Source organism: Primulina huaijiensis, chromosome 1 (genome assembly GCF_012295235.1).
Source record: "Primulina huaijiensis isolate GDHJ02 chromosome 1, ASM1229523v2, whole genome shotgun sequence".
NCBI lineage: Eukaryota > Viridiplantae > Streptophyta > Magnoliopsida > Lamiales > Gesneriaceae > Primulina > Primulina huaijiensis.
In genome coordinates, this window is record NC_133306.1 from 7715007 (window position 1) to 7735374 (window position 20368).

General features: G+C 35.2%; 2 protein-coding genes and 1 long non-coding RNA gene across 28 annotated transcripts; 2 read left to right on the forward strand and 1 right to left on the reverse strand.

Moving 5' to 3' along the window:
- Positions 1 to 10074: 10074 nt before the first annotated feature.
- LOC140970957 (uncharacterized) lies at positions 10075 to 11371 on the forward strand. The gene is made up of 2 exons (XM_073432975.1): positions 10075 to 10560; positions 10679 to 11371. The coding sequence occupies exons 1-2, from the start codon at positions 10075 to 10077 to the stop codon at positions 11369 to 11371; spliced, it is 1179 nt and encodes a 392-aa protein (XP_073289076.1).
- Positions 11372 to 14856: 3485 nt separating this feature from the next.
- LOC140981051 (uncharacterized) lies at positions 14857 to 16182 on the reverse strand. Its single transcript, XR_012176032.1, has 3 exons — positions 16115 to 16182; positions 14989 to 15711; positions 14857 to 14908 (listed from the first exon to the last, which is right to left on the reverse strand). It is a non-coding gene; the product is annotated as an uncharacterized lncRNA (long non-coding RNA).
- A 297-nt stretch (positions 16183 to 16479) lies between these two features.
- On the forward strand, positions 16480 to 18855 carry LOC140980960 (nucleolar complex-associated protein 3-like). Of its 26 annotated transcripts, none has more exons than XR_012176015.1 (6): positions 16484 to 16723; positions 17468 to 17568; positions 17685 to 17787; positions 18031 to 18109; positions 18429 to 18520; positions 18617 to 18855. XR_012176015.1 is itself a non-coding variant. In XM_073447218.1 (5 exons), exons 1-4 carry the CDS (start codon positions 16547 to 16549, stop codon positions 18064 to 18066), a joined length of 354 nt encoding a protein of 117 aa, XP_073303319.1. In that variant the 5' UTR covers positions 16481 to 16546; the 3' UTR covers positions 18067 to 18109; positions 18429 to 18855. The 26 variants fall into 26 exon arrangements, 15 of the variants coding, with proteins under 15 accessions (XP_073303274.1, XP_073303319.1, XP_073303327.1 ...); XR_012176016.1 differs by having other exon boundaries at positions 18435 to 18520; XR_012176027.1 differs by having other exon boundaries at positions 16481 to 16723; positions 17653 to 17727; positions 18429 to 18855.
- The last annotated feature ends 1513 nt before the right edge of the window (positions 18856 to 20368 follow it).

Consider the following 20368-nt stretch of genomic DNA (forward strand, 5'->3'; position numbering starts at 1 on the left):
CTCAGACCTTTCAAACTCCCTCTTTACAACAAAAGTACTCTTATCCACAAAGACGGGAGTAGGGTAAAACCTTATCGCAAAATCCAAATCCATGACTCCAAGAACTATTAATAAATTATCTTGTCACGATTTAAAATTTGAGTCATAACATAGGAATATAATTAATGTTTTAATGAATATTCGCAATAGCCATATATGAACAGATAACAAAAATAACATTATACATGCTCAACCAAAATATCTAAATAAAATAATCAATAAATTCAAATAACGTAAACCCCATAATACGATATCTAACACTCCATTAATATTTTATCTTTGGACAAAATATTAACATGTAAGTGATATCTTGATGCGAAAACCAAATAATGATATTAACTATCATGTCAAATAACAAACTTCCTTTAGGTCAAATTACTATTCACATGAAAAATCGAACAACTATCACATGTTTACTACCACTAGTAAATATATAATTATATCAAATATTGAACTTATTCTGGGCCAAACAATATCCATACAAAGTACATATACCCAAAAAAATATTTTTAAATTTTAAAATAAAATCGATCTCTATAAAAGATGTCACCGAAAAATATCCATATAAATTACATATACCCAAAAAAATATTTTTATATTTTAAAATAAAATAAATCTGTATAAAAGATGTCACTTTGGCTACATTTTATTTCAATAAGTGCGGTTAAAAATATATATAACTTTATCGTTATTGAAAATTTAAACTTAAACTGAATAAACTAAACAGTAAAAAAAATATTACAAAATTCCATACGTCGTGCGCGGGGCGCGCTTGTGCCTATCTGGGACAATCCTGGGCACGCGGGGGAATCCCTGCGCACATGCCCCTGTCTGAGTGCCCCTTGGTCGATTTTTGCCAATTTACCCAAATTTTTTAACCAAAATATACTTACCGAAACAAAATTATAGCCACATGCATAATTGTTTTCAATCAAAATATTTTTTCAGATCTAAATCCATATTAAAAAAATTTCAAATAAAAATTTCTTTTTCAGATTTGGAACAAATAATATCCATAAACTTTAAACAAATCTCAATAAATCAACATGAGTGACTCTGATACTACTTGTTGGAGAAAATCTATATAACCAAATAATTAATCATTCTAAATAATTAAGAATTTGACTGAAAACTTTAAGCGGAAGCGTACCTGAAATCATAATCCTTAATTTCTTAGAACGAGTCTTGATCATCTAAATTTATGCATTCTTCCCTGATAAAATCCTTTAGTTTTCTCTTCAGATGTATTTTTTGTAATTGTGATAGAGAATATGGAACGTGGACCGTGGTAACGCGCGATTTGGGAACCATTATATATAATATTTATCATTAACTTCTGATATTTCTGTTATAGAACAGAAATTATATTTTTTTCTCTACATATTAAAAACCAACAACCTATCAGATATATTAAAGCTCATTAACGAAACCTCAACCGATCCTTTTGACTTTTGGGTTTGACCTTTAACATTAAACCCACGTCACATAAATTCATATATAATCTCATATAAATGAAATTGACCCAACATATAATATTTGGCATCGGTTAGTTGTGTTCACTAGAACTTTTGACTTGTAAAGATTATTTTATTCGACATAAAGGCCGGGGAGTAATGAAAAATTGATCGATAATACAAGCCATACATAAATATATATACAATCTTTTCAAAATTTTCAAGCGCTAAAAACTACAAATTTCTTGTTAAAATTTCCTAACATCTCAAATTGTTACATTGCTCAAATTCATTGATGAGTCTCGCATAATCTAGGCAAATAACTGAAACGACGAACAAGTTCTGAAAATTCGTATTATATAATGTCTATCAATGAGATGATACTCACCTATTGAATATACAATTTTGGTATGATTCTTTTTACCCGACAGATGAGTGTCACTTCATTGGTGGACACAAATGTGAGCTGGGTTGGTAGACAATGTAACAAATATGTTATATGTATTTAGACAATTTTGAAATGTTTCACGCCCACTATAAACACATATATGAGAATCGTGCACGATAAATATACAACATATCAAATTTATATATATAGATATGTGTGTATGTGGTGGGGGTTGTGTGATTAAGACGGTTAACGATTTAAATTAAGGTTTGAGACTTTTTCAAAAAAAAAAAAAGTTATAATAAGGTTGGACTAGCAGATAATGGCACGTCTCCCTGCATTATTTTATTGAAAGTGTCAGGAAAGAATAGTTCTTCCCTTGATGAATTTAATTCACATAAATTCTGCAGAAATGTAGATAAATTTCTTCAATTAAAGCTCACTGCCGTATAATAAATGATGGAAAACAGACTCCACCTAAAGTTTTTAAGACAATTAAATTCTTTTGCTTCCTTCATGAAGCTAATCAATGATCATTTATTCGACCCAGTCATTATGTACCTAAATTACAATAAATTCCATAAATTTATGTTCATCTAACACCCTTTAAATTACTGCACCTATCATTTTCAGATGAAACCAATGGTAAAATTAATTTAAATCCATTTACGTTTGTCGATGTATAATTCCCACGTAGGCTTATCCTTAACTTGTCATCATTTCATTATATTATATGTCTACATTCAAATTTTATTATATTTATAAATAACTAGTATTTTATCTCTATGTTGGAAAACATGTTATTTTATGTAATCAATAATTAAAATTATTAAGAAAGTGTTTGAATAATTATTAAAATTATTAATATAATGTAATGAATAAATTTAAAATTTAAATCTTATTATATAAAAAAAATTGTATCTTTTGATATAACACTTAAATGAGGATAATAATCTTCTATCAGTAAATTGATTTCTTTATTTTGGTTAATTAAAACTGTTACTAATAAAAAAACACAAAAAAAAAAACAAATTAATTTGTCTATCGAAATTTTAAACAATAAATAATTATTTTTCAAAATTTCAAATTTTTTGTCATTTATTATATGAATAAATTTCAAGACATCAGAAAAGATCATAATGTTTCTACAAAAGACATAGCTCAGAGCTGGTTACTTTTTTCTGTCCGCGACCATTTCTTTCTGTATCTGGAAAATGCCAAATTACCCAATATTGAAGTGTATTATGATTCAAGAAAAGACGGCGACAACAGTGCTTTTGCATTAATGAGCTAAAGTCGAATGTTGAACGGGCAAATGCAAAGAGCACTATGTATAGAGGATGCCAAGAAGAAATTAAGATATACATATAACACGCAATGATTTGATATATAAGCTTGCATCTGCTAAAAGATTTCAGAGCACCTTTCACACTGATATGAACTACTGCTCAACAGCTCTCGCTTCAAAAAATATCTATCAGATCATCAAGGATCATCAATGGCTTCTATCAACCACTCATCCGGTTTTTTCATGATTGTTTGAGGAGCTGTTCGACAGTTTTAATCTAAGGTTTCATTATTTTTGTACATTTTTGGTGTATTAGTTGTTTGATTGTGTGTCTCAACCGTTTGTAAGAGTTAATTAAGATTTTCAACTTAGGAAGTGGATAAGTCCTGAGATTGAAGTGAGTTGTTAAAAAGAATTGTAAAACCAAAATATTCTAGTAAATTCCTTCCTAAGTAGAAGAAGGGATGAAGTATGAGCTTGATTCTCCGAAAATCTATAGAAATTCTCGTGTCATTTCATTTACTACACTTATTTATTTTGTCGCATGTTTGTATTTGAGTATAAAAATATCATAAGAACTCTCGAACCATTTTCCACAATATTTGTGGTCCTACCGTTTTTAAAAGTTGAGAAAATCAGATCTTGAATAATTATCCCTATCAAGAACGATCACATTATTTGTCAGTGGTTAAAAGAAAATTTTAAAGTGTTTATTTACCCCAGCTAAACGCATCCCTGATCCTAACAAGTGATATCAAAGAGGGTTTTTCTTGACCTCTGATATATATACTCAAATGGGTTATTTCAAAAAAATTCCAATGTTCTAAAAGGAAGATTATGATGATTGAGAAATTCGCATGCATACACATTTATCTGCGCAGGACGATGACATGTGGTATGTCATCACAAACGGCCCAATGAAGATCTTAAAATCCAATCCAGCCTTTGTAGCATCTAAGGGTGCTCCATAGATGGTGGATAAGCACCGGTACGATAGACAGTTGAGGATAAAATAAGGCCAACCACGACAATGTGGCCAATGGAATCCTTTATTATGATAAAAACATGTTTAGCAAAATTAAAAATTGTTCCACAGTCAAAGAGATCTAGAAGAAGCTGACCCAACTTTGTGAGGGTAATTACTAGACCAAGGAGAACAAGTTAACCGTTGCTATCCAAAAATTCGATAATGCCAAAATGAAGCCCGACCAAAATCTAAATGATTTTGATGAATCGTTTAGCAGTATCATTATTGAATTTGAATAGCTTGGTGAGAAATAATCTAATAATAAAATTACCTTGAAGGTGATGAGAGCAATGCCCAGAAAATGAGATATAAAGACGGTGGCCATGAGGGAATCCAATGACCTGAGCAAACTGGAGTTGCATGACTTATGCTCTTCCTCAAAGCCTATGAGTTCGAACTTGAGATTCGAATTTAAGAAGAGCCAACTACATCCCAAACAACAAAATTCATGGCTGCACAATTATGTTATGGTGGTTATTCGCTTGAGTTTCACCAACACATTTACAATGTGAAATCTAGCAATAATGATATTACGATAACCAAATTATGATGACAAAACACCTATAGAATAAGTTTGAAAAATAATCAACTCCCCCTACATGTTTTATTGCTCAGAATAGTGATAAACATTGGTTGCGTAAAAAACAGCAGAATCATTTAAATTTCAAATCAATTGCCAATCTAAGTAAAAAAGGTTTGGTGACCTGACTACCCAAAAGTGTTTTTATCAAAAATAAGATCTGCATCACATTCCAGTTGGGCAAGTGAGATCAAACTTCAAAAGTGAAGGGAGTAACTCTTCCACAAAGTGCTTGGATTTACTGCATATGGACCTATTTGCCCCTATAATAGTAAAGAGAATTGGGGAATGAGGTATACTCTAGTGATAGTGGATGATTAATCTCGATACACTTGGATAATCTTTCTACCATCCAAAGATAAAACCACTTTGAATTTGATCAAAGTTTTAAAACGGTTGCAAAATGAAAAGTCCATTGTGATAGATAGGATAAAGAGTTACATAGGTACCGAGTTTACATAAAAAAAAACCCTTGGATCCTATCTAGATGATCAAGGAATCAAACATGAGTTCTGAACTAACTGGTCTCCTAAAAAAATAGTGTTGCTGAGATAAAGAACCAAGATTTAAAAGAAGCAACTAGAACAATGATAGCTGATTCAGATATTTTTCGAAGGATTTGGGCAGTAGCAATCAATACAACTTGTTATACTCAAAATAGATATATGATTAACCAAAAGCATAGCAAAACTCCTTTCTCCTTCATTGGATTCTTCCTTCTCATCAGATTCCTCATCGCTTAGGGAAACATTGAATCTTTTTCGAATTAAACTGACTCTTGCCTTCATTCCTTTGCCAAAATTGTCCTTGAATAGGGAACTTCTGAGTTTTTCAGGAGCAATTAGACTTGGTAATTTGATGCTTGTCCAGTATTTTTCGTCTCTAATCCTTTCTAAATAATCTTCAAACTTCTTCATGATATAGGAGATAGAGTCTTCACAGAGATCCAACTCATTGACTTCTTGTGAGAGTTGAAGAAGATCATTGTAGGAATCATTTGCTACTTGGAAAACAACTGTCTTACTTTTGTCTTTCTTCTGCATATCCATATTCATCTCAAGTGCAGAGTGAGCTTATCAGACCTTCCAGTGCAATTTGAGTTGTGTCTTTTGCTTAATCAATTGTACAGATCTTGATATTGAATCGTTCGGGCAGAAGTCTGAGTACTTTGCTAACTAGACATTCATTCGAGATTGGATCACCGAGGCTAAATGCTTCGTTGGCAATCTCTCTGAGGCTATGATCGTATTCAGTGATTGTTTCAGTCTCTTCCATCCTTAGATTTTTAAATTTAGATGTTAGCATTCTCGGATTTCTCCTTCGCACACATTTTCAGATCCTTTACAATGTTTTTTTAAAGATTTCCTACGCATCCTTAGCAGATACACAATTTGTAATCAAACTAAACATGTTTAGGTTGACTGAGGTAAAAATGGCATTTAAGGCATTTGAATTGTGGTTTGAAACTTTTACTTCATCAGCTGTCCATTCATTTTCTGGTTTTGTCAGACTATCACCATCTACATTTATTTTTTTCGGTGAACTCCAACCGTTGACAACTCGTAGCTATTCTCTTTCATCTATGGACTTAATATATATTCTGATCTTGACCTTCCATAGACTATAGTTGGATCCATCCAAGACAGGTGGTCGTAGTGCTGCGTTTGTATGCGACGCATCCATTAATTAGGCCGTTAAACAAAAATAACCAGAATCAGCACTTCGTATATTAAGAGTAGGCTTTGATACCACTTGTAGGAATGGAAATTTTGTTTAACATAAAAGTACAGAAAATATTGAACTTGTATGTATCAAATATAAGTGTTGTTTGAGGTGTTGACAACACTTATTCATAACATGCCGTAGAATATATTAATTAAGCACACAATTCAACTTTAAATAGATAAATTACGACAGACTCAATTATGCACAAATATAAATATTTGAGCGGTGTCTCATGACAAAAATAATAACTAGAAACACAATCTTGAATTTACAAAACCAATATTAGTGATCCTACAAAAAACTAATTTTCTCAACAAGTTGAGAAAACAAGTTGCTTCCCAAAATAAATATTCAGACTAAAAATATATTCAAGGAACGCAAACAATATGCCTGGAGCAACAAAAACACGATTTTCAAGCAACACTTCCAAAAGTGTTGTCATCAGATGTCTCCATCAATCACGACAACATGTTGTAGCAGCACTCTTCAAACGGTGACACTCTTGTGAATTGAATTTTCTCTCTCGATCTGTCATCGTGCAAATTTTATTTTTCAGCAACTAATTTATCCTCTTTATAGACTCTTTTTTCTGCTATAGTTTATTAAAAAAAGAATCATGCAAAATATAGAAACAATAGTTTTATTATAAATAAACTCTTTTAAACAATAATACCATATCATGAAACTCTTATCATAATTATCGAAGATCTAGAAAGGCAAAACTTTTAATTAATTATTTTACAAAATCTTATTAATAAGAAAAAGATAATTTAAGAAATAAATTATATTTTGGAAACCAATAATTTTTATTTTCATAACACAAATTGAATAAAAATCATTCAAAGAAAATTTTTTAACACACTTGCTTTCAACTAAATATAAAGGCAACAATTATATGTAGTTCAATAATTCATATAAATCACACAAAATATTATTTGGATATTAAGTGTACATAAACCATAAAATCTCATACAAATGAAAATTTCCAAGACATGATGGAGGTGGTAGGTTTGAAATTGAGAAAAATGATATTTACCATAATAAAAACCAAAATGGGTTGAGTATGAGTCGGGTATCATTTCTTTCCGAGTACAAAATATTACACAGGTGCATCGAGTTGGGTTCGGATAACTATTTTACCCGTATTCGATCGCTTTGTGTGACACAAATCCAGCTGACCTAATTGAGTGAATCAAACTTATTCGGCTCGTTGGTAGGTGATACGCGCAATTCCTGCGTAGAACCGGATGATATTGTCGCAGGCTTGATATCCATTATCCACAGTTTGGATATGGGCCAGTCCTCAAAATAGCACAAGAACCAAATCTGTAAGAAGATTGGGCCATTATTGGTTCAAGTTTAATCCTGGAGAACCGAATGGGCCTTAGTTATTATCGCTAGCCCTTTTCGCTTGGTTTAAGCCTTTTGCCCAACCAAATCAATCTGCTGAAATGCCTCTCTCCCATTCGTGGATAATCCGCGACGAACATGGGGAAGAAGAAGCAGAAGACAAGTCTACTTCCGGAACTGCCTCCGGACGTTCTGGACGAGGAAATTGAAGTTTCGAATGAGGACTTGTAGTTCGTCAACGAGAATTTAGAATACGCTGGTTTTGTGTCCAAATTAGACACGCATTCTATCACCAATTAAGCATTCTTTTTTAGTTTTTTGGTGCAGTCATCCATCGTTGGGTTACGTAGGTAGTTTACAGAAATGGATTATTTTTAGTAGGTTTGGTTTCGATATTGTTTTGATGAAGATAAAAAATTAGGCATGATTCACGGGTGGCTGATGCTAATGAGGGAGCTCTAGTGTCTCTGTATGAGAAACGGTTGAGGAAGAAATTGGGACATAAAGGGAAAGAGGAGAGTGTCCTCGAGGTTGATCCAGTTGATGTGAATCCGGTGAAAACTTTAGAGAGCCCATTAAAAAAATAGGATTAATACATAAAAGATTTAAAAAAAAAAAACTCTGACTTTTTTTTAAAAAAAAGAAGGAGTTGACTCTTGATTATTATATTAAACCTTAATTGAACTGTCAGCTTAATAAATTAAAGGCTAATTGTTCTCTTCGTTTTTTCTCTCTCTTCTGGACCCACTTCTCTTCTTCTTTACCAGCTGCCCAAATCTCATCTACCACATCAACGATGAACGATGGCTGCCCAAATGTAAAAACCTCATCAACGACGGCTGCCGCATTACATTAAATAGAAGTTGACAATCTGTTGTTGCTCATTCTTCAGATATAGATCTACTCCTATTGCCCAATTCTTCTGTATTTGAAGACCAAGTCGTCTGTATTTGAAGAAAAAACACAGTAAGTTTTCTCCGTTTCCCTTGAACCCCATTAATTGTTTTTTTCGTGTAGCCATCGACCAAAATTAAAGCTGTCGATGAATAGTCGACCAAGAAGAAGGGAAATTAAGAATTCCTTCTTGATCGACCAAGAAGAATTACTTGTTGGTCGACCAAGAAATTCCTTCTTGGTCAACCAAGAATGGAGTTTGGTCGACCAAGAAGACTTCTTCTTGGTCGACTTTTTTTATAATTTAATAAATTTTACCCATTCTAATTCTAATATATTTTGGTGAATTTTGTAGATATTTCATCTAATAAACATATTTTTTTGAATTTTGTAGATAAGCCAACAGTTATTGTTGTTCATTTCGATGGGAAATGGGAAAATGAGGAGCTGGTATATAAATGGAATCCAGGGCCCAATGCAAAGTTTGTTGCTATTCCAGTTGACGATGATATTTGTTATTTTGAAAATTTAAAAAGTGAGCTATATAGAGCTGGAAAATTAGAAGATAGTACCAACTTGAGGATGAATTATCTTCTAGATTTGTCGTGCAACATTCAACCGATTTACATAGAGAATAACCATGATTTGAAAGCATATTTGTATCTTGGTTGTCCGAGAAGTAGGCCTGTGCTTCAAGTTGAAATTGAACGTGTTGCTTCTGTTGATGTTTTTGATAATGTGCACGAAAGCAATTGCAATTTTATCGAACAGAGACATTTTGATGATTATTTTCACTTGAATATTGTTTATGTGGATGGTAATAACAGCACTGACTTTTTCGACGAAACACATAACGTGGATGCCATGCATGTGGATTGTAGTAACACAGACGAGTTATATGATGAAGCACGTAATGACGCAAACGAGGTCGAGGCAAATGTGGTTGCGGATGTGAATATTGATAATGACACATTTTCATTCACGGATGGTTCAAACTTTTTTGTTGGTCAAGAATTTCCAAACTGAGAAGCAGTGAAAAAAGAGCTAATTAGAATAAGTTTGGAAGCTCGCTATGAATTTGAGACGGTTAAAAGTAGCCAAAAAGTGTACGCCGTAAAATGTGTAGTGTCTGATTGTAAGTGGAGATTCTGGACCTCAAAGATTAGGAATGATTCACATGCATTTTCTGTTCGGACATATTGCAATACACACACATGTGGTTTGACTGGGAGACGAAAAAGAATCCGTGAAGCGAGTTCTGCTGTTGTTCGTGATATGTTGGTGGATAATTTCCAAGGTCATCCAGTGCCAATTGTACCAAAAGCGGTGATGGCGATGATGCGCAATAGTATGAATGCTGATATATCATACTACAAGGCTTGGAAAGGGAAAGAACTAGCAGACAATATGTTGAAAGGTGATCCTACGAAGAGTTTTGCTTTATTGACTTGTTATTTGCACATGGTTGAGCAGATGAATCGAGGAAGCATAACAGACATTTTTGTCGACGAGGAAAATCGATTCAAGTATATGTTTCTTGCCTTTGGTGCATGCGTCAGAGGATATCGAAGTATGCGGAAAGTTGTATCAATTGATGGTACGTGGTTGAAGGGCAAGTATAATGGTGTTTTACTGGTGGCATCGGCACAAGATGGAAATTATCACCAATATCCTTTGGCGTGGGGAATCGTAGATGTCGAGTGTACTTCTTCGTGGAGTTGGTTTTTGACGAAGTTGTTAGAAGTAGTACCAGACGAGGATGAATTGGTGATAATTTCAGACAGGCATCAAGGAATCATTAATGCGGTTTCTACTGTATATAGAAATGCGCAGCATGGTCATTGTACGTGGCATTTATCCCAAAACATGAAAACAAGATGCAAAAAAGAAGGGTGCAACCGAAATGTTTTTGTAAATTGCAAAAATTTATAAGCCTTTCGAGTTTGATAATGCATACAATGAATTTAGAAATAGATATCCTGAGGCAGCGCAAGTTTTGGACGAGAGAGATTCACTTGATAGATGGACTCGAGCATATTGTCCGAAGACCCGTTCCAATATTATGACGACAAACGGGGTTGAGTCGATCAATGCTAGATTACTTGAAGAAAGGAAGCTGTCAATCATTGCACTCTTAGATTCTGTGCAGAAACTGGCCTCATCTTGGTTTGCCCGATATCGCCACGCATCAATTGCAAGTAACACTAATCTGACCCCTACCATCGAGGGGATTCTTCGTAGCCGATTCACCGATGCCCAAGGAATGCAAGTTTTTGAATTAGGACGTCTGGAGTTTGATGTTAGGAGCCGTGAACATTCAGCCATAGTAGACTTGGAATCAAAGAGATGCACATGTCGAGTTTTTGATATTGATAGAATTCCATGTGCTCATGCCATTGCAGCCAGTTGGTTAGCAAAGATTGATATATATGATCTGTGTTCAGAGTACTATTCTACAATGTCATGGTGCATGGCATACTCAGAGACTGTTTACCCTGTTCCGGAAGAAATTGAATGGCCACGCAAGATTAATTTTCCATTGGTGTGGCCTCCTTTGTTAGAGAAGAGAGTTGGCAGAAGAAAAGAAAAAAGAATTCCTTCCAGCGGTGAATTCAGCAAAAGATAGAAGCATAGTATGGAAAATTGGGTCGACCCAAAAGCAACATGAGTCGACCCAAAGGATTGAAAGTTTGGGTCGACTTGGTCGACCATTTATTTTGAGGGTCGACCAAAGGCTGGAGTTTTGGTCGACCCTTGTTTGCTTGTGGGGCGACCCATGCAAGCTTGTGCATGGTCGACCAAAAGTTAACATAAATTTTGGTTTTGGGGCGATCTAAAACTTCCAGCCCAAAGGTCGGCCCAAACCAAATTGCTAGTACGTGCATACTTTTTGTTATTGTAAAATTGAGATTTAAAATTGTGATTATGTGACTCATATGTAACATAATTATGATATTATTATTCACACGTTAAAACATATAACATGAATGTGAAATTTCGATTTATATTTTTTAAAATGTAACATAACTCTGGTTTCGTGATTCACATGTTAAAATATATAACATGTTTGTGAAATAACAATTCATATATTTTAAAATGTAACATAACACTGATTGTGAAATTACGATTCGTATAATATGTCACTGAAATAAAGATCCATATTATTTTTTTAAAATGTAACATAATTGTGATATTGTTATTCACATGTTAAAACATATAACTTTAATGTGAAATTACGATTTATATTTTTGAAATATGTAACATAACTCTGATTTCGTGATTCACATGTTAAAACATATAACATGATTGGGAAATAACAATTCATATTTTTTAAAATGTAACATAACACTGATTGTGAAATTACGATTCGTATAATATGTCACTGAAATAAAGATCCATATTATTTTTTTAAAATGTAACATAATTGTGATATTGTTATTCACATGTTAAAACATATAACTTTAATGTGAAATTACGATTTATATTTTTGAAATATGTAACATAACTCTGATTTCGTGATTCACATGTTAAAACATATAACATGATTATGAACTCTGATTTCGTGATTCACAAAAAACCCTAAACCCTATAACCCCAAAACCCTAAACCCTAAAACCCCAAAGCAACATGGGTCGACCCAGATATGAACATGGGCCGACGCAAATGCGCTTTGGGTCGACCCAAAAGTGGAGTGTATATTTTGGTCGACCCAAAAACACTATGGTCGACCCAAATAATAACAAGGGTCAACCAAAAAAAAAAATTTATTTTGGTCAACCCAAAAGCACCATGGTCGACCCCAATATCAACAAGGGTCGACCAAAAAAAATTTTTGGTTTTTTTTTTGTCGATCTAAATACCACCAATAGAACAAAAACAATGGGCAATAATTACATATAATTGTCCAATACATTACAACAATGTCCAATCATTATTGAACATATTACAAGCTAAAAAATATCTAAACTCAGATACTATTCTATCATCTAAAGCTAGTACTACTTGCTCACTCTTCCTCGACAAAGAGTATCCAGCAACCGCTAACACAAACGCTCCTGAATCTTCACAATCAAAAAAGAAAATTAAAAAAGAAGTTATTATTTACTTACAAATAATAAAAATGAATATTGAAGTAGTTATTTTTTTTAAATAGAAAAATGGCAACTTACTGTTTAATCTTCGCCCTAAATTCATCATGTAGCTTTATGTACCATGCCCTCTCAGGGTGTGGGTTGTTCCCAACAATGGATAGCAGACGAGCAGCGTTTATAAGTATAGGCTCTATGTCTTCATTCAGAGCTTTGACGTTGGGGTCGTGTCTCCGCTGTAAGTCAAATATACTGCACTTATTCACCCTTGTCACGAGTTTTAACAAAAACCAGTGCCCATCTTTGTGGACAAGGATGAGAATTCTTCGCGCCTTTTCCCACGAGAGGCAGGGCCATTCTGGATCACTACCTTTCACTATCCCCACCAGATTTGCGTCGACAAATTTGTCTTGATCTTCAGCCAATGTCGACATCGAAATGTAGAAATGCCCACCCATCAACGACACATCCGGGGACATCACTTCAGGATGTCGGATCTGCATCTCAAGCAATCCCCGAAGAGCTTCGTTCATGTGCTGCATTCGACAGAATAATAGGTTTTTAAAGTTTAAAGATAAGTATGAATGCTGATATACAGGAGTTGTAAATGCTTACACGGCCAGTGACACGCGGGTTCGCGATCGCCATGGGCCTGTAGAACGTCTTCTCGTATTCGTCGTAGAAGCCTTCAATCTTACTTGGCGAACGCACGAGCATCGAAGCCCTAACTCGCGCCATCGAGATGTTTACCTTCAATGTCAACGATCTCCGCAAGTGACCTCACACCGTCATCTATAAATTCCCCAAACAGACGGTTAGCTTCGTAAATTGATAATTATAACAACTTTAATGCTGATAGGAATAGATAAAATGTCTTGAACTAACCTTTCGACGTTCTCGCCTTGCCAACTGCCATAGCCGCATCACGAGTTATCTGGATATCTAAATCAAATTTTTTATTGAGTAATATACTATACATAAATATATAATCAAAAAAGCGCACTGAGTAATATACTCGCCTTCGGAAGATTCCTCTGTTATGACCGGAAGCCTAGGCTCAAATCTCGGTTGTTGTGGTGCTTGGCTACTACTGCCAATTTCTCTAGCGATATTATCATCCACACCTAACATCATACATCAAACAAATTAAAATTAGAATGACAATTTTAATACATCAATCTATTACGTAAACATAAATATTATTAATAAAATTAACTTACCAAAATCAGCCTCGGATGATTTCCTCTTCTGCCCTCTGCTATAGACTATGCTATAATCTCTCTCCTGATGCACTGGCATTTGAGACCTCATCTCAGCAAAACCAGATCTAATCTACTCAGTCAAACTCGATCTCAACTCATCGAGACCAAGATTCATAATCGCTTTCATGTCATCGATAGCGCGATTTATATTCTTGATACACGCCCTGGTCTCAATAAATCCTGTTGTCATCTGAAGACGCATAGGCGTAACGGTATCCTCCAATTCTGTCAACCGCCTCTCGAAACGATGCTCCAAGGTTGATGGGCGGCGAGAAGGATTGAGTCCAATGTGGAATCTAGGATCCGTACGCATGGAAGCACTGGTGCTAGACCTGGATCTACTGACATCATCAGAACGGGTGCCGGAAACATCCGGAGATGAATGTGCAGAGGGCGTGTGCTGGACTGAGGGAGACTCCAGATGGTGCTCGCTATATATGACTGTCTGACCCTGCCTCCAGAGCTCGAGTACCTGAGTGGTGACCGCATCGGGCGCAGAATCAACAAAAACCCAGGTCGTATAATATGGCGAAACGAGCTCCTCAGGAGTAGGAGTCAAACATCCAAGACAATCCTACATTAAATTAATAACGTATCAGATTAATTAAATATTAAGTCCACAGTTATTATATCAAATCAATTCATATTACTTACATATATAGCACAGTCACCAAAGGCTGCAGCGACATCAACAGCAGTTGGGGCACGGTTTGACGGCCACGTATTAGTCACCCACTGAAACATCCTGGGCAACATCTTTATTCTCTTTGCAAACTTTTGTGCCACGCTCGGATAATATTCATAAGCGAGGATCTGTAACATAGCTTTCAAACAATGTTATTAGTAGAAATAAATATAACAAATTCACTTTTAACATTCAAAAAATAATATACCTGCAGAGGCAGCACAAAACCACCGATAAGGAAGCTGCTATCAACTTCTTTCTGACCATGTGTCTCGGTGAGGTAATTTTATCGCCCTAAAAGGTCCTTCTTCAAACATCGGACCGCATCACGAAAGGCTACTCTACCCCACGGATAGCTGTTAAACCTAACCAAATCATCTATAAGCCTCAGGTATTTAGGGTCGATCTTATTCGTTTTTTTCCTAGTCCCCTCACCGAACACAAAACAACAGAAGTAAAGACTAGCCATCTTTAACTTCTCCACATCAACACCAGTCTCATTCTGCATTTCAACACCCATTTTTGCCTCCAAATCACTCAAAACAATATCAGACTTACCGTCAAAGTGTCTGGAGCGAAAGACACCTCCCTCTGGTACATCTACAGGCTCTATAGCGCAATCGAGGTCGGTTAATAAACAATATTCTAACAAAGAAAATCTAATTGGCCTCTTGCGTACCACCATCCAAAACTCATCACTACCCGTGTCAACTATCTGATTACTCATCAAATACCACATAATTTGACTAGAAATATTAAAATCTCTCTGATACCTAACCAAATTATCAAAAGAAGACTACTCCAAAAAAAGAGCTCTCTCGTCGTTGTTGAGGTAGTGATAAATCTTCTCCGCAATCTCTTTATATCTTGATTCTAGTGTCAACTTGCAGCGAAAAATTGCATCACTGCCTAGTTTTCTCGGCAAATATACCTGTCACAAATAAAAAATATTAGAATAACAAACTGACAATCGGTGTACCTAAACTTGAACAAAACCAGTCGACCAAGCCACGCTTGGTCGACCAAGCGTCGCTTGGTCGACCAATGCTGGTCGACCGAACAACGTCGCTTGGTCCACCAACGCGTTGGTCGACCAAGCGGACCAAGCGACGCTCGGTCGACCAACTCTGGTCGACCGAACAACGTCGCTTGGTCGACCAACGTTTGGTCGACCAACGCAAGCCACGCTTGGTCGACCAAGCGTCACTTGGTCGAACCACGCTTGGTCGAACCACGCTTGGTCGACCAAGCGTACCTTTTTCTTCATTCACACGGCAGTTTCTTCTTCAACACACGCACACGCAGAATCAAATAACAAAAAAAAGTGAACATACCATATTTTGGTCAGCCATTTCTCGGATGCCTAACAGAAATAAAGATTGAAGAATGGTTGCGTCGATCCTTTGAGTGGATTCGGTTGACAGGAAAATGGGGGGATGAGGGGAGCGTCGACTGGAACGGAATGAATGGAAATAGGTTTAGAGTGAAGTTAATCAATTTTAACGAATTAATAATTATAATACAAGGACATTTATGTCATTTGACATATGAATCTTTTTTTTGAAATAATTATAATACAAGGACATTTATGTCATTTGACATATGAATCTTTTTTTTTAAATAAGTCTCAAAGGCGTCTTTTTTCCCTAAATTTCCCAACTTTAGATGGAGAACTCTACTATCGAAGAGGTATACTCTGTTTATTCAATTCTTTTTATTTTTCTTATTTTAGCTGATTGAATTGTTGCTATTCTCGTTCTGTTTAAATGACAATTACAAAGGAATCTAAAACAGATGAAACTGAATCAAACGAAGGTGAAGTTACTGGTGTTTTGAAGCTGACCAAAGCGGAGAAGCGTGGAAAGCTTAAGATGAAAGAGGCAAAGAAGCAATCAAAAGAGGAGGTTCCACGTTCACCCCGAGCACCCCAAGCTGAAGTATTGGTATGCAAGCCGGTTTTTTATTGGGTTCTGCGGCAATGACATTGTAATATTCAGCATCTTGGTTTTACCAAAATATAGTTGTTTAAAAAAGTGAAATAACTGAAAATGATTCTATCTCATTTAGTTTTGGACAAGTGTCTGTTTCTCCATGAGCATGGTATCCGGACTGGAATGATAGTTATAATCAGAACTTCAAGCCTTGACACTACAGAAGCTTGAAGATGCTACCCAAGTTTCTGATTTAATACTTATTTACGATAAACCAATGGGATGAATTCTTGCTTCTTTGTTTCCTTATCCTTAAAGATTATCATATGATAACTTTTTGCATGAACTCTGAATCATATCTTCTTTTGGTCACATTGTATTGTTACACACTTTTACCATGTGATATAATATTCTGTTTTATAAGTAAACACTCAACGATTGTTTAAGCAATATTAGGCATCATCATGTAAAGACTATGTTGGTTGAATAGAATAAAGGGTCCACTGCGATTTAAGATTAAATGATTGATTCAGCTAGTTGGTATAGTTCAACTGTAATCATAGGATCATAGCCATGCCTAACAATATAATGCAAGCAATCTCCCACTGTAAATAATGCCAATACATAATTTGTGTAGGATGACATTAAAAATAAAAATAAAAAGATCTTACCGCTAAGGAAGCCAGAGAAATGAAGAGATATAAACTTATTGAGTTGGGAAAAGCCATGCTTGCAGATCTAGAATCCAATAGTAAGTCTCTGCAGGAGATGCTGGAAGTTTCCAAGGATGGAGATGGTGTCATTGCCATACTTGCTTTAAAATCCTTATTGGCTGTTTTCAAAAACATCATTCCACGGTGAGAAAGTTGCAATTTCTTGAAAATCATCTTTACTAATTTTTGTGATCACTTTCTTCATTTGGTGCATATATCATAACCTAGGTTTTACTCTCCTTTTTCAATTCCCGCTGCAGCTACCGGATCAGGTTGCCGACCGAGAAGGAACAAGAAATGAAGGTTTCAAAGGCTATTAAAAAAATGCGGTTTTACGAGTCTACACTGTTGTCTGCACTCAAGGTTTGATGTTACCACTTACCCCTTACTTCCTTTTAGCATCCTGCTTCCAGCATGTGTCTGCACTATCAGGAACACATTTCTTATTATAGTGAAAAGACTCCTGCAACCCCTCCCAACTCCGTAGTAGTGTTCTAAAATAATATGTGTTTTATTCTCAAGCATATATTCAGAAGTTGGTTGCCCTACAACAGCAAACTGTTTATAAGCGAGTGGCAGCTAATTGTTTATGTACTTTGCTTGCAGCAGTACCACACTTTAACTTTCGTGAGTGCTTGTTAGCTGCTGTTGTGAGCAATTTAAGCTCCCAAGATGATGTTGTAAGGTAATCTAGTGTTTTATCCTTTTACGTTCATTACAATTCAACAAAATCTTTATGTTCAATAAGTTGATATACTTGATAGTTGATCAGTCTTAAAAGTCTGGTCAGAGTTTTTTTTACTAGTACTTTTGTTTGTAATTGTTTGATGATTTTCTCCTTGATCATATGTCAATTTGCAGAATACTATGTTATTGCAGTGTAACATTATGTGGTGCTCATTCACATCTCAATAGTTGCCATAGAGTTATGACTATGATACATCTTGAATTAATAAGGAGTACCAAAACCTTTTTGTTTTCTAATTTCTCTCTGATTTGTTGAGGTCAAGCATCACCTGCTAATGAATATCACAGTAGTGTTTTCTAAAGATCATGCAAAATGTTGAAGTAATGTTTCTCTTTTGCCCTCTTTACAGTGAGCAATCATTTCACTATTTAGCTTCCTAATTTTGTGCAACACACATTTCTTAATCTCTTGTCTGAAAGCATGTGCCTCTTGTTTTTGGTGCAGAAAATTTTGCTGCTCAACTATAGTAACCTTTCATAAATGCTGGGAAACATGGTGGTGAGGCTACTGTGGAGGCTGTTAAATTGATTGCAGAACTTATAAAAGCTCACAACTGCCTGTTACACCCTGATTCTGTTGAAGTGAGGAATAATTCTGTGATTCTGGGATTTACAGTTTTGCGTAGTGTTAATAATGTGTTGTGGACATTACAATAGAGCTTGAAAAATATCAACAAGTTGAAACATTCCTGATAGGATCGGGAAATAGTTTAGTGGGGGGGTGAATAAATCTTTGAAAATATTTGTTTTTTAAATTTGTTTTGAACCGTTGTTAGGCGGTTGAAGTTTTTCTCAAACGGTTAAAAATATGAAACCGCGTAAAAGGTGCGGAAGACGATTCAATATTTCTAATGATATTTTCAACCGGTTAACAAACTAAACAACGTGATATAATACGAAATGTAAAGGCTTGTGAAAAGTAAAGAAACAATGTTTTTATGAATGTTCGGAGATAAAACTCCTACGTCGCCCCTTCTTCCTCTGTAGGAATAATTCCACTAAAAGACTTTGGTTTTACAAAACTATTTGCAACAACCTACTCCAGTCAAGACTTATTACACTGCCTGTTTTGGAATTCTTAGTGATCACTTTATACTTCTGGATTTTAAGAACACTCGATTCACCAGATACCAATATTAATCAAATAACCAATAGATTACTGTTGTAAGTAAAGCAATATGATTTGGTAGCACAAAAATGATCTAGAATGATCGGATATCTTTCTGTTGAGTGCGTGCTTGATGAGCGATGAAGTAAATGATCGTTGATTGCGCTCAAACTCTTAGGTATGCAAACTTGAATTAATCACGCTGTGAAAGCTTGATGATTGTCTATCTCGTTGATATCTTGCCTACATGCTTTCATATACCTAGCTCTGCCTATATAAACTGTCATTCCAACGGTCGGAAAAGGATGAGTAACATTAACTTATAACCTTGGAACAATGTGTCACTCACTATCAGCTGCAAATACATTAAATGTTCTTAAGCAATGCATTTAAAGTTCTCTTTGTTGAGCATGACTTTGAATCTCGTTCCTTGAAGAGTTACTTCTGAGTGTTCTTTGATAGCAACTGTTTTCACCATCAGAACCTGTAGGATAAAAGAAATATTTTTTCTCTGAGATAGTGACAAAAATGCAGATCAATATTGGGACTGGTACAGAACATGGTTGACTTGTAGCAGTGCAAAACCATTTGAATGTTCTAAACCGGTCAGAGAGTATCCTTCATTAAGTGAGCAATAAATAGCTCTTTTAATGACTCGTAATAAATTCTTCGAACAGCCGGTTGGGAAATTTGAGCTTCTTCTTCTTCAGATGGTTGAATGTTACATGGTCTGACATTCAAGCGGTTGAAGACTCGACGGTTTGAGATCCAAGCAGTTGAGCTTGTTCTTTTCTAGCTTCTTCTTCTTTAGCCGGTTGAATGTTAAGCGGTCTGAAATACAAGCGAATTGAAGAGTCGACGGTTGAGCTGGATCTTGTTATACACAAAAGATTGCAGCTGTTTCCTGAAACAGTTAAGTGTTGTTTTGATTTTGTCAATCACCAAAACTCTTAGGTAATTTTCTTAACAATTTTCTCCTTTTTGGTGATGACAAAACCCAGCTGCAGAGCTAATACAACATTTTACAGATAATATCAAAATCTTAACAAAGCAAACGTTGTATTTCATCGAGTGAATGAAATTACAAGC

What these genes read in the sequence shown, in the direction of transcription:
- LOC140970957 (XM_073432975.1), top strand. Translation starts at nt 10,075, where the DNA reads ATGGCGATGATGCGCAATAGTATGAATGCTGATATATCATACTACAAG. An exon ending in TCATTAATGCGGTTTCTACT is followed by an intron (nt 10,561 to 10,678) that starts GTATATAGAAAT and finishes AAAATTTATAAG; the next exon opens with CCTTTCGAGTTTGATAATGC.
- LOC140980960 (XM_073447108.1), top strand. Translation starts at nt 16,547, where the DNA reads ATGACAATTACAAAGGAATCTAAAACAGATGAAACTGAATCAAACGAA. An exon ending in TTCAAAAACATCATTCCACG is followed by an intron (nt 17,569 to 17,684) that starts GTGAGAAAGTTG and finishes TTCCCGCTGCAG; the next exon opens with CTACCGGATCAGGTTGCCGA. An exon ending in CACTGTTGTCTGCACTCAAG is followed by an intron (nt 17,788 to 18,030) that starts GTTTGATGTTAC and finishes CTTTGCTTGCAG; the next exon opens with CAGTACCACACTTTAACTTT.